General features: G+C 43.2%; 2 protein-coding genes across 5 annotated transcripts; both read right to left on the bottom strand.

Moving 5' to 3' along the window:
• Positions 1–8: 8 nt before the first annotated feature.
• Positions 9–4,957, bottom strand: LOC133416753 (neuroendocrine protein 7B2). Of its 4 annotated transcripts, none has more exons than XM_061703896.1 (6): positions 4,896–4,957; positions 4,370–4,574; positions 3,405–3,554; positions 3,158–3,270; positions 928–981; positions 22–738 (listed from the first exon to the last, which is right to left on the bottom strand). In XM_061703896.1, exons 2-6 carry the CDS (start codon positions 4,572–4,574, stop codon positions 622–624), a joined length of 639 nt encoding a protein of 212 aa, XP_061559880.1. In that variant the 5' UTR covers positions 4,896–4,957; the 3' UTR covers positions 22–621. The 4 variants fall into 4 exon arrangements, with proteins under 4 accessions (XP_061559878.1, XP_061559880.1, XP_061559879.1 ...); XM_061703895.1 differs by having other exon boundaries at positions 4,370–4,619; positions 4,896–4,941; XM_061703894.1 differs by lacking the exon at positions 4,896–4,957 and having other exon boundaries at positions 9–738; positions 3,158–3,267; positions 4,370–4,889.
• Positions 4,958–10,825: 5,868 nt separating this feature from the next.
• actc1a (actin alpha cardiac muscle 1a) lies at positions 10,826–13,834 on the bottom strand. The gene is made up of 8 exons (XM_061704989.1): positions 13,800–13,834; positions 12,866–13,018; positions 12,619–12,747; positions 12,337–12,532; positions 12,090–12,251; positions 11,490–11,681; positions 11,177–11,358; positions 10,826–11,087 (listed from the first exon to the last, which is right to left on the bottom strand). Exons 2-8 carry the CDS (start codon positions 12,992–12,994, stop codon positions 10,944–10,946), a joined length of 1,134 nt encoding a protein of 377 aa, XP_061560973.1. The 5' UTR covers positions 12,995–13,018; positions 13,800–13,834; the 3' UTR covers positions 10,826–10,943.
• Positions 13,835–14,163: the final 329 nt, after the last annotated feature.

The following is a 14,163-nucleotide window of genomic DNA, read 5'->3' as shown; positions in this document are numbered from 1 at the left end:
AGTGGGGGGGGAGGGGGGGGAGCTCCCACTGCTGTCAATGCGGATATTTTAATTCATTTTACAAGAAAACCAAAGAAACAAATCATTGCTTAATAGTTTCATAGGAGAAGCACAGTTTTTTTTTTCACATGCTACAGCAAAAAGGATTCACCTCCACTTCAAAGTTACACTGATAAGTGTACAACAGGGTCAAAACAGTGTGCGTGGATAGGACATGATTCTGATTATTGATATGATAGGTCAAGATTTATAGTACAAAAATTAAACATTACAGTATTTTAATCTCTATATAGTCATTTTAAGTCATCTGAATAAAATAGCATCTGAAATTTTTACCTCAACACCATAAGCATTCAAGGGTATCAACAGCTACACGTTTTCAGTAGTCATATTTAATCATCTAAACTAGCTTGATATCGAACTAAAAGACACTGACTTATTAAAATTCACAAATTCTGATAGTCAAGTGGAATTAGAAATGATTTCTTTCAAAGTTCGTCCCCATAAATGTCACGAACAAATAATAGTTTGGTGATATAGTGTAGAATGAATCTCAGCATTGCTTTCATATAATTCATTTTAAAATACAGAGCGACTTTCTTCTTCTGGGATTGTTAAGTTTTAATTTGTTGCAGAGACGGTTGATGCCTCGCCCTCCTCTTCCTCGTAGAAATTGGGAACAGATTTCTTGGCGACCACGTTGTCCAGCCTCTGGCCCATCAAGTATGGGTTGAGACTCTGCAGACAAAAAAAAGAGAACAATGACACACACACACACACACACACACACACACACACATACAACATGCAATCATGATCTAATATTCCCAAGAGCGACTGTTTTCAGTCCATCAAAGGGTCTGACACAGACCTGCTGTTGTGATGTGGTTACAAATAATACAAAGAGACAAAAAAACAAGTAGATACCCTTTTTCTTCTTTGCGGTCCTCCCTTCAGCTTTTGGTACAAACGCTCCTTGTTCTGAAAAGACATTACACAAATCAATGCCTCTTTCAAACAAATATGGAGACAAAAGCTAAAGGGCGAGCTAACACAAATGACAAGTTTGTTTTGAGCTTTGACTAAAGGATTCAAGTTTCCAACCACCATCATCCTCAGATGGCATTTAATAAACAGACGCCCATGTTTCGAAGCCAGCGAGAAAGATTTGTTTTTGTTTTTGTTTTGCTCCTGGGGTCCTGATACAGTTCTGAATGAAAATACAAATGGACAGACGTTAACATGCATCTGTTGAGCAACAGCGACATGGTGGGAAGCATAAGTCTTGAAATGACAATGCATGATCCTTTTAGTATGACGTTTGTACAAACAATAATTTTAGCATTGACACCATTGCTAACACAACATGTCGTCAAAGCTGAGCCATCAGTTTTGTGGACCAGTGTTTCCCAACCTTTATTGAGCCAAGGCACAAACAAAAATGCCGCAAAAAGGACTGCACAGTAATAGGTTATTGTGGGCGTTACATTTCAGACCACCCTGGCAGTAGACGAAATCTGAAGTAGTGACCAAGTATTTACTGTATTATTCATATATATTTTCAAGCTTCATGCATACACTCACTGTAATACCAACAATCGCTATAATGTAAGTTGCAGGTATTTTCTTGTCCACTTGGGGTCGCCATGCACACATCCTACACTATCGTAACTGTGACGTTCATGTACCTGCCTTTAAAAGGCGGGCCTGGCCTGTTGAGTGACGTGTCAGTCAGCAAATGGGGACGCTTTAGCTTCAACCGCTGCATGTGCAGAGTGACAGTGTCAGTTGAGGCGGTCGGCCTCCAATCCATCCAATTTCCGTACCGCTTCTCCTCACAAGTGTCGCGGCCGTTCTGGAGCCTATCTCAGCTATCTTCAGGCAAGAGGCGGGGTACACCCTGAACTGGTCGCCAGCCAATCGCAGGGCACATACGAACAAACAACCATTTGCACTCACATTCACACCTACGGGCAATTCAGAGTCTTCAATTGACCTACCGTGCATGCTTTTGGGATGTGGGAGGAAACAGGAGTGCCCAGAGAAAACCCACCTAGGCACGGGGAGAACTTGCAAACTCCACGCAGGCGAGGCCGAGATTTGAACCCGGGTCCTCAGAACCATGAGACAGATATACTCACCAGTCGCATATACTTGTGTTGATTGCGTTTCAGTACTGTTTGTTCAATAACGCTGTAGCTTGTAGATAGCTGGGACTATTTGCTTGCGCCACAGCAACATCCAGTTTCAGCAGTTTTTTTTTCTGTGACAAAAGTCTTTTGGTCCGAATCCACTTTTGGGCCATTTCTGACCGTGGCCACTGAAGAGGCCAAAAAATACTGCGCATCAAAATTACCCACAAATTTACTTAATGTGAAAGCTGGGCTCGTTTAGTTGAACACAAAGCTATCAATCTGTTGTATGAATGGCAACAGATGACTGTACCTTCTGCCCTCTAGTGGAAGAGCATTTAATTGTTCTGTCTGTCACGATACGTCGCTGGCATAGATAGATGAACAAAGTTACACAATTTGTAGTGAATTGAATGAAAATTTGCATGAAAATAAAAAGGACAAAAGTGAAATTAATTTCCGACAGCACACTCGACGATTCTCACAGCGCATTTAACGTGCTGCGGGACAGCGGTTGGGAATCACTGTATCGTCTACTAAAGTAGGTGATCTGGTCGCTATGGTAGACAGATGGCAGTGTAGTCTGAGCATAACTTTGATGCTACGTGCAAGTATTACGGTCGGAGTGGGTAGTACAGCCTCCTCACAGGTCTGCGGTATGGGGTTCAGATAGTGGGAAGGAAAAACATACTTACGACATCACCTGGCTATAAATAGTACTATAATAAATATGATAACAATAATGATTCAGAAATATTAATATACACACATCCTTATTCCTATATACATGAATACAATTTACCAGTAACAGAAGTATCTTGGATTGTAATCAGAGAGAAAAAAATAACACCTAGCACTACATATCCATAAATAAACAACAGAAATCTATAAATATAAAATATAATTTTTGTTTTGTGCTGTAGCTACAGTCATCAATTACACTTAAGAGTCGTGGGGGTGGGGGTAGTAAGACGAGTCTGTCCTTGAGGTAATATACAGTTGCAGCAATTCACGTGTGTACTGACCCACTTCATCAAAGCAGGGTACTCATTCCCGGAGCCATAAAGGTGTCTGTGCTTTTGGAACTCCCGGCTGAAGTCGGCCGTGTCCGGGGCGTTTTCCAAACACCCATCTGCTGCTGTGAATGTGATGAAGCGGACAGAATACACCATCATCGCAAAGTGTACTTTAATGGCAGCCCCCCCCCCCCAAAAAAAGGAGAATATTGTGTGTGTACAAATCCAAGGCTGTGCTTAGAATGCTAAATCGTACCAGTCTTTCCCAGAGGACAAGGGTTTGGAGGATCCGGGTAGTTGTGATCATCGCTGAAGTCTTTGGGAACGTTGTCCCCTGCCAGCTCAGCCACAATGTTGGGAATGTTGCCATAGGGACCAAGGTGCTGCAGCCCCTCATGAGCACCACCTAGTAGAAAAGAAATGCGCCGTCGTTAATAGCCAGAAATCAAGTAATACAGTAGTAGGCTACTTGTAAGCGCTACAGTGGAACAGTGTTTCCCCAAATTTTATGTTAGAAAAATCTCACAGCACACCGTCAATAAAAACGTCACCAAAAGTAGATGCACAGGCCAATTACGTAACTTCCGTTACTATATGTTGCTGGCGTTGATAAACTTCGAGGCAATTATGTGAAATTGGATAATTTCCCGCGGTACTCCTGATTTCTCAGCGCACACAAACACGTGATGGCAAAGTGGCTGGGAATTATTGAGCTGGAACCCTCACTCGAATGCATCACAGGTTCTTTAAAATCCAAAACATTGAGCTTAATTAAAATGGTAGCGATGAACGATGACTTTCTTCACATTCAGAAGACTTCTGATACTGTGGTTTATATGGATGTCGTTCACCGACTCCCGGTAGAGCTTTTCAAAAAGGGCACGACAGCCAGGACAATACTGTCCTCGAAAGTGAGCTAACCCTTGTGACTCCCAAACAGGGTCACCGTGGCACTATCCAATTTCACTTGCCCAAAAAAATTACGACGAGACGTCTTTCCCGCCCATCTATCGAAGCCAGTACCGCCATAATGGCCAACATTTATTTACAGCAGCATAGTAGGCCCGAGTGTTTATGGAAAAAAATGAGGCAGGTTTTATTCTGAAAAGGTCCATTAATATTATTGTAAGCAATGTAACATTCACTGTGCTTAAATACAATAGGCACTAAATTAGAACACAAAAGTCGCCAACTGGAGGCCCCAACAGAATCTGACATTACCTTGTATGCTTTGAGGCCCGACGATATTTGTGGCCTGGTGGGCGGGATACTCCACCCTGGGCCGAGCGATGCCCAGCTGCTCCATGACGCCGTGCAGGAGTCGCTGGATGTCGGCCTCGGACACCTGGTCGGCCCCGAGGGCACTGCGGCCCGCAGCACCGTCCAATTGCAGACACAGCAGGAGCCCGAGCACCGCCGACCACATCTCCGTCATCAGCGACGACGCAAAAGATGCGGGGGGGAAAAAAATCTTTTTTTTTTTTTGTTCGACCATTCATGACGGAATTTGAATGAGCGAAGATTATAATTCCATAATCAAACGCTAAAGCATCAAATTGCGTGCAATGATTCGGTTGTGTAAACAAGCCATTATGGCCCGTAAATAAGCAGCCTCATAGTGCACAGCAGAATACCATAACCCGCTTTTATTTACATTGAGGTGATGTGCTGTTTTAATTCAAACGTTCACCACATTCCAAGTAACTATAACAATTCCATATAAAGATTAATGCAGCCATTTTCTTACCTCGTCAATAAAAGGATTTGGCGACCGAACAAGATGCCAGTCAAGGTACAACCGTAGCGAATTTTGACTTCCGGCCTTCAAAATAAAACTGACGCAACGACGTGTTCCAGCATAATGAGAATTTATCCGTTCTTAAAACATTTTGAAAGTTCCCCTTTGCTTTGTGTGCGTCTCAAATTCATTTAGTGATGTTAATATACGATCACGTCATCGTCATAGCGTGAAAGCTGTGTATATTTGAAGGCGCTTGACATGGTTCCGGTGGATCGCTGCATAACCGTGATTGCCCAGCCACAGTTGCTTGGAAACCAACAAGCCTCTCTTCTGATTGGCTAGCCTACCAATATTGTTCACGAGGAGATGAGAACTGGGTGTCGAATTCCAGCCTTGACAAATTCAGTGAATTGCATTTGCGAGGTAAATGCAAATTAAAGTTTGTCTAATACTTCTAGATGCAAATGAAAATGTCTAATACACAGTATTAATTTTCATTTTAAAAAAGGATTGTGGAGGGCAACTGATTAGCACATCTGCCTCACAGTTCTGAGGACCGGGGTTAAATCGTGGGCACGAATCGTTTAATGGTTCCCTGTGAATGGTGGTTTAAATGTGCCCTGCGACTGGCTGGCGACCAGTTCAGGGTGGACCTAGTCTCTCGCCCGAAGATTGCTGGGATAGGCTCCAGCACGCCCGCGACCTTAGTGAGGAGAAGCGAAACATGAAGGAATGAAAAGGATTGTGGATAAAGTGACCTCTGATGCTGGATATTGAAATCATGCCACTTGTTTTAGCCATGACTGCCATTGGGGCTAAGATGGGGATTTGCATAGTTTTCATATTTTATGACTGCCATGTCAAACTGACAAATACTTGTGCCTTATTGTCAATAAGTGACGAGATAAACATGGAAGAAAACTTTTTATTTGTTATGAATGATGGCACATGACCACAATTGAATATAAATAGCTATGAGAATTTAAATAAAATCTAAATTCTGATTTAAAAAAAGATTAAAAAATACCACATGATCATCAGGCATGCATTATAAAGAAATCCGTCTACTCCAGGATGCCAGTTGTAGCTTGCCCACACCAGTGAGCGCAGGTGAGGCTGCATCCTGTCCTCTGACAAGCCCAGGGAACAGTGCAAGACGCAGCGCCCTGCAATCACAGCACACATCATACAGCTATGGCCCGATTGAAAGTTTGATTAGTTAAATACTTATACTGTAATAACATACCCATTTATCCTATTAGGTGAAGACCGTTTGCCAGAAAGATTTAAGGCATCCAAGATGGCAGCTCCAGGTGATGAATCTTGGTCTACAGAAGCAGCTACAAGTTGAAGACCGTACAAAACCTAGAATTCCATTTTCCTTTCCCATTATACCTTCAGAAGCCAGACAAGCCCTAAAAAAGACGATATTCGGGAAAGCCTCCAGACCGAGGCTCCTCCTGAGAGTTGGTCGTCTTGGCACGGACTCCTGGTGATGGACTGGCGGCCTGACCTTTGACTTCCCTTGAAGCCACGGTACAGTCTTTACAGACCACAAAACTATATGAATTTAAAGCAAACTGAGCGAGTAAAGTCTACATGTGGCGATTGTTTTGGATATACAGTCAGTCTTATGTCAACCTTTCAAACTGTGCCTCTTTTGAGTTTCTTTCTTTGAGTGAGACTCGTTCAGAAGATGGAAGTTCATCAGGACTTCCATGCTATCCATAACAGCTTTTGGAATCACACCTGAAGAACATGGGTCATGACAATATTTATACATTTTAAAATGCCTTTAGGTAATAAGTGATAACCAGAGGATGGGAGTATTTACCAAACAATTGCGGCTTTTCGATGAAAGTGCGCAGGACAAGAATTCGGAGTTCAAAGCGCCCTTCAGACATCTCTTCCTTGTTGGGAGGTGGTAGGAGACATGGCGCAAAGACTGTAGCCAGGTTAGTGCTGGTCATCAAGTTTTCCTCACATCTGACAATTTTAACCAACAATAAGACATTAGAACCAAAAAGAAAAGGCCTACGATGTAGAAATTGGGTGCATTAGTCCTCTAACGTGCACTATGTGCTGTATACAACCCCAAATAACTAATTTGTCAAGTAACAAAAAGGTATTTTGGAAAAACTATCACACCGGGCAGTCATTTATTGTATATTTTATGACGTACTGACACTTTTTTTTAATATGATTGTTTCATATTTATGGCCCAGAAGTGTTAAGACAAATTTAAAACTGACCCATGTTCTGCTCAAAACATTTCAGGCAGCACGAAAGATCTGACATACAAGATGAGGTTACGGTTTGAAAGAAATGCAGTAAGTCAAATCCAATTTGTCCCCACTGGGATACAATAAGTTCCCCAAATTAAAAATATTCAAAAGCTCTAAATTGTCTCACACTCCTCCTTGCCTTATAATAATCCTCATTGTAAAAAGTGTTTTCTCAAACCTCTGGGTCACTTTGGACAGGAAGTCAAACAAATAATGCAGACAGGAGGCATTTCTGGCAGGCGGTAGACAAGACAGCAGCTGGAGAGCCAAGGTTCTGTCCTGTAGGGAGTCCAGCGACTGCGCCTTCAGTATAGCCGCGTGGATCTCTGCGGGAATCAGAGGCTCTGGTAGCTCCCTGCAGAACTGTTTGATGATGGTGGCCATGTCGTAGGCGAAGGCTGTGGCTAGACAGGCCTCTCCACGATTTAGCTTGGCCTGAAATAATGATCGGAATGCAAGTTCACTGCTTGGCGCAAACAACTACATCATTGATTCCAAACCTATGTGCAAGGGGAAATTATAACATTTTATTCAATTGGTCTGAAAATTATTTACTACAAAAAAAAAAAAAAAAAAAGCATTTTTTTTTTCCCCAGCCATCTATTGTGACAGGCAGTAAAAATTAATGCTCTTCTAGATGGCAGAAGGTACATAACGTTTGTTACCACCTGTTGCCATTCATACAAAATACGCACACCAAGTAAATTCCAGCCATCCATTTTCAGAGCCGCTTCTCATCGGGCAGTAGGCGAGGTACACCCTGAACTGGTCGCCAGCCAATGGCAGGGCACATATAAACAACTATTCACTCACATTCACACCTACGGGCAATTTAGAGTTGTCAATTAACCTACCATGCATGTTTTTGGGATGTGGGAGGAAACCGGAGTGCCCGGAGAAAACCCACACAGGCACGGGGAGAACATGCAAACTCCACACAGGCGGGGCCGGGGATTGAACCCCAGTCCTCAGAACTGTGAGGCAGACGCGCTAACCAGTCACCCACCGTCCCGCCACCAAGTAAATTAATATTTCATTTAACACTAAAAAGTTTGTTTATTTCAGTTTCCAGGTGAAATTTCAGGATGCACCTAAAATGCACTATAACCAACCTCTGTCGGTGATCTTAAATTTGACCTCTAAACCTTTGAATGCACTCGTTCGTTTCAGCTCTTTTAAGACAACGTGCGGTTCCCTAACAAGAAGCTGAATGGCAAAACTCCCAACAGGTGTTTGCTCCATGAATTGACCAATACATCCCCCCCCCCCCCCCCCCAAAAAAAAGAAAAAGTCAATTGGTATGCCTTTTTTTGTGACTCTTCCATTCAGTGACAGGCGTCATCTGGGTCATGTCAAACTGAACAGCATGATGAAGAGTTTCAATACCAATTGCAATATCTATTGCTTGATAGAGCAAACACTTGAGAATTTTGCCATTAAGCTGTTAGATAAGTCATGCCAAAAATTATTGAAACACTGAACAGTTGACATGTGCATTAAGAAGTTTAGTAGTAAAGTTCACCAGTAAAGGTTGTAGTGCATTTTAGGTTCAACCTGAAATTACCCTGGAAACCGAATATCTCCTTGCGAGTGGTGTATGCTTGCTATAAAACTTGTTTGGTGCAAAATATGTGCCATGGCTAAATAAAAGGCTTGGAAACGCTGCACGAGATGTTACTGTTTCAACTGTAAGGAAACCTACCCTGAGAGCCTTAATGCGAGGGAGAGAGCCTGGTTTTCGGAACAGGCCCACCGTCCCAGCACGCTCCAGAAGAAATGAACAAGCGTCCACGAGAAAGCTGAGACACAAAAGATTCAAAGACAAGCCAAACGTCTGTATTCAGTTAACACAACACTTTTTTTTTTGGTTTTCGCACTCACCCGGGAACCAGGCCAAATTCCGGAATGAAGTTCCTCGACAAATTCTCCAAAGGAACACCGAAAACCTTCGCACCCCCGACAAAGAGTCTGTCTGTTTTCTTCTCAACACCTTTCACATTGATTCCATGCATGACTTGAAGGTGACAGCGAATCACATCACCGTCAGTAACCTTCATGTTTGAAATAACTAGGAAGTTATCCCAAACTGTAAAGTTTCACAGCTCTTCCTAAACACACAATGCTCACTTGGTTAAAAACGCAAGTGAGTCAAGGAGGTGGGCCTTATTAGGATAATTTATATCACCTGTGGGTTGTGGCACACAGGTGTCAAGGAAGCGATGCTGCATTCAGGCTGCTGGGACATCAGAGAAGTCCTGCTTCGAAACACCACAGTTTGACCATTAAACATTCTAGTCAAACAAAATTACACAAGCTAGTATTGGCTTTATTTGGGAATAAATAATTTAACTATCAGTAGTCTTTATCAAGGTCACCAGCCATTTGTTTTGTCAGCACTGTGAGTTTGGATCTCATTCGCTCCGAGTGGGACATATCTTGTTTCCCAGCTGTATTGAATGCAACATGAGGTGAATTTTTTTGATTTCCTCATTAGGTTTCGGGGTAAACCGCAAATGTCCTTTGATCTAAGGGAAGATAATGCAGCGATAAAGGTCTTGAATCTAAAACATGACATGAATAAAGACAACAGAGAATTCAAAATATACACTCGTCACAAAAATGTAGGGATATTCAGCTTTCAGGTGACATTTCAGGATGAACCTATCATGCTTTATAACCTTTAGAGGTTAAATTAATTTGGAACTCTCTGTTCTCTAAAAAATAACTGAAAGGCGAAATTCACAACAGGTTTTTGACCCATTAAAACAGTCTATGCCTTTCTGTGATTTTAGAGGACTTGCAATGTTGATCAATTGTGAGGTGTTGTTTTGGTGTCTCAGTGTCAAAATGTGAACAACATGATGAAGAGGATTGTTTAGATACCAATTCTAATTGAACCAGAAAATGTATGAGTCAATTCATGGACAACACCTGCTGTGGATTTTTGCCACTCACCTCCTTATTAAAGAACAGCAAATTGCGCAAAAAGCACCGAAACATTGAACATTGGACATGGTCAAATGAAGTTAGGCTGTCAAGGCTGTAATGCATTTTAGGTTGATCCTGCCTTTTTGTGAGTAGTGTACTGTATGCAGTGGAAAGCTTGAACCATTAAAAATGCTAGCTTAGCTTAGCATTAAAGCTAGGTAAAAGAAGAAGCCGCTAGCCTTGTTTTATCAGAGGTTAAATGCCTCTGTATTCAAAGTGTGTGTTTTAATGTATGTATCCAGTACAAGCAGCACATTGATGTGGTGGTTAGCATGTCCAAGACCTCCCAGTATAGAGAGGTTCCAGGTTAAGATCTCAGCTAAGGCTCTACTGTTGGGAGTTTGCATGTTTTCCCGGTGCTCGCATGGGTTTTCTCCGGGTACTCCTTCTTCCTCCCACCATGCATGTTATCTTAGCCGAAGACCCTAATTTGCGGTGTGAATTGGAATGTGGATGGCTGTTTGTCTGTACGTTCCCTGCAATTGGCTGACGACCTATAGAGAGTATTCCCCGCCTTTCGCTCAGTCATCTGGGATAGGCTTTTCAGCTCACCCTTGACCTTCATGAGGACATGCGATGTAGAAAATGTGTGGATGTACTGTATCTTGTTCGGCCTCATAGTTAGTCACTGTATATTACTACATCAAGCACAGCAGAGTACTGTTAAAGCAGCTCTTTTTATTACAACGGTACATGTATATACAGCATAAGGCACAGTAGAAATACAGACAGGGGGAGGAAAGTTGCACTTTGATGGGGTGTTTTGGCGCCGGTTGGAGATTTAGAAGCACTTCCTGTGAACGATGGAGGGGCCCGCCTCATCGTACTCCTGCTTGCTGATCCACATCTGCTGGAAGGTGGACAGAGAGGCCAAGATGGAGCCGCCGATCCAGACTGAGTATTTCCTCTCAGGAGGTGCGATGATCTAAAGGTGAAGCAGAGTTGGGTAAGATGACCAACAACCAAATGATTGTTAATTTATTCCATATAATATAACTGGTTAGTGTTGCTCACCTTGATCTTCATGGTGCTGGGGGCCAGGGCTGTGATCTCCTTCTGCATACGGTCAGCAATACCAGGGTACATGGTAGTACCACCAGACAGGACATTGTTGGCGTACAGATCCTTACGGATATCAATGTCGCACTTCATGATGCTGTTGTAGGCGGTTTCATGGATGCCAGCAGACTCCATACCTACGCAGGAGCTTATTATTACTTTCTAAGAAAACGTATATTGGTAAATATACATTTACTGGTGGTTATATGTCAGATTGTAGGTCTTGAAGCAGAAACTGGTGAGTGTTTGTTAAAGTATCACAACTCACCAATGAAGGAAGGCTGGAAGAGGGTCTCGGGGCAGCGGAAACGCTCGTTGCCGATGGTGATGACCTGACCGTCGGGCAGCTCGTAGCTCTTCTCCAGAGAGGAGGAGGAGGCGGCGGTGGCCATCTCGTTCTCAAAGTCCAGGGCGACGTAGCACAGCTTCTCCTTGATGTCACGCACAATCTCACGCTCAGCTGAGGGAGGAAAGGTTCACCGAATTAGTCTCGCATTGCAGTGATTTAGATGACTCATTGTATGCTCTAGCACCAATATATAAATGAGGCTCAACAACTAGATGTGACTTTTTTCTACATGGTAGGAGTTGCGCCTAAAAAGGCACCAGTCTCAACAAGGACTCTAGCATCACCACATGATCATCACTTGTTATCAAAACTACGACTGGGTGTTTTATTTTTATTTTACATGTTACTATTAACAATGGTTAACTTGGTTATACATTTGTGTGCTAATAAGATAATTATGTCACTTTACTTGTTCAAATCAGCAGCCATTGAGCATTCCAGATGAGTTTGTGTTGGACTTTTGATGTTTCACAGGACAGTATTAACAAGTTAATGAGCTATTTTGCTGAATTTCGTTACCAGTTGTGACGAAGGAGTAGCCACGCTCAGTGAGGATCTTCATCAGGTAGTCAGTCAGGTCACGACCGGCCAGATCCAGACGCATGATGGCGTGGGGAAGAGCATAACCCTCATAGATGGGCACATTGTGGGTCACACCATCACCAGAGTCCAGCACAATACCTGTTCAGACAACGCCACCAATTGTTAGAGCACATCTCACAACCAAATTAACACATTGCGAAAGAGGTCCTTCAGGGAAACTCACCGGTGGTACGACCGGAGGCGTACAGGGACAAGACGGCCTGGATGGCCACATACATGGCAGGGACGTTGAAGGTCTCAAACATGATCTGGGTCATCTTCTCCCTGTTGGCCTTGGGGTTCAGGGGGGCCTCAGTCAGGAGGGTGGGGTGCTCCTCTGGGGCCACACGGAGCTCGTTGTAGAAGGTGTGGTGCCAGATCTGATAAATCGGGAGTTTGTCAGCAACACACATTGTGGAATGGTGGTGGTGCTGTGAATCAAGGCAATCATACCACCGATTCTTACCTTCTCCATGTCGTCCCAGTTGGTGATGATGCCGTGCTCGATGGGGTACTTCAGGGTCAGGATACCCCTCTTGCTCTGGGCCTCATCTCCCACATAACTGTCCTTCTGACCCATACCCACCATCACACCCTGAGGAGAAAACAGTCACATCTCATAATATCAGGAAAGAAGATACACATCGCGAATAAGAAATATTTTATTCAGCATAAAATGATTGCTGATTTTATGGTAATATGAGTTTGCTTACCTGGTGACGGGGACGTCCAACAATGGATGGGAAGACAGCACGGGGGGCATCATCACCGGCAAACCCAGCCTTGACCAGGCCAGAACCGTTGTCGCACACGAGGGCGGTGGTCTCGTCGTCGTCACACATTGCGCTCGGTTCTTGGTTGGCCTTCTGTAATAGAGAAGGACAGTTTTAATTGAAGGTTAGTTTATTTTTTAGTTTGCGTACATTCATAGAGTTTTGCTCATTTCAAAATGATGCTGAAACACTGCTGCACTATATTGGGCTCCAAGTCACCCTTAAGTACATTCATATCTTTCGTCTCTGTATCTTGCCAAAATGGGAAACAGCTTCATCCCCTGCTCATGGCTCTATTTTTAGTCACGGGACCCTTGTAGTCCCCCACACTCTTCCCTGTGTATCTCATCATTAAACCATAGCCACTTAACAGCTGAGGTGGTGCGCTCTTTGACAAGTGGCAGCGAGGGCCTGGATCTTTCCTCAGTTGTTGTCATTCCACTGTTTAGAGCACCCCCTGTCAATTTAGCCATTGGAGTTTGAGGGAGTTGGAGAAAATAAGTTCTCCATAGCTGTAAATTTTATGACTGGGAAATTAAAAGCTAACCCGTCAAAGAAATGCTTACAAGGGGGCTTTTGGTAAAACGTCACAGGATCATTTATAATCTTGCGCATAAATTTTCTTTATGCAGTTATATCATATCTCAGTTTGAGTTTACAACTTCACAGCATCCTTCCCCTGTACCCTAAAGTTCACTCTGAAGCATAGCCAAAAGAAAAACTAATTGTCTTCATGCACAGAATCATACAACTTGTACCCCGTATCCTGTGAAGCGAACCCACTTTTAAATGCATCCATGCTGTTGCAGTACTATGTCCTGAAACCGCCCTTAAAAAGACAAACAGAAAGTCACAACACCAAAAGCAAACTCACCAAGAGTTTGATGCAAGACTGGAGTTTCCACTGGGACGAAGGACCAGGGTGTGAGGGGTTCCTTAAATATTCCCCGGCAAGCTCGGGTTGGGGGGGCAGGTGGGCGGACTCGGGAGTTCACAGAAGTCCAAATATGTGCTTCTCTGAAAGATGAGGGAGTTAAGTGGATCTTATGTTGAGGACGCCACCAAAATGGGGGGATGCTGCCTTAGAATGACATGTGAATGTTAGGTACACAGTTAAAAGTATGAAAGAATAAAAAGGATCGTATAATGTTCTGATTTCATGTGATATGTTGTATACTGTGATTAACAAGTGTTAAAAAAAAGTGACTCTTATCAAATCACAGGTAGTGATTTAAAGG

The sequence above is a fragment of the Phycodurus eques genome, chromosome 18 (assembly GCF_024500275.1).
Source record: "Phycodurus eques isolate BA_2022a chromosome 18, UOR_Pequ_1.1, whole genome shotgun sequence".
NCBI classification, from domain to species: Eukaryota; Metazoa; Chordata; class Actinopteri; order Syngnathiformes; family Syngnathidae; genus Phycodurus; species Phycodurus eques.
Note: the sequence above shows the minus strand (reverse complement) of the source record. Positions and strands in the feature narration are given on the sequence as shown.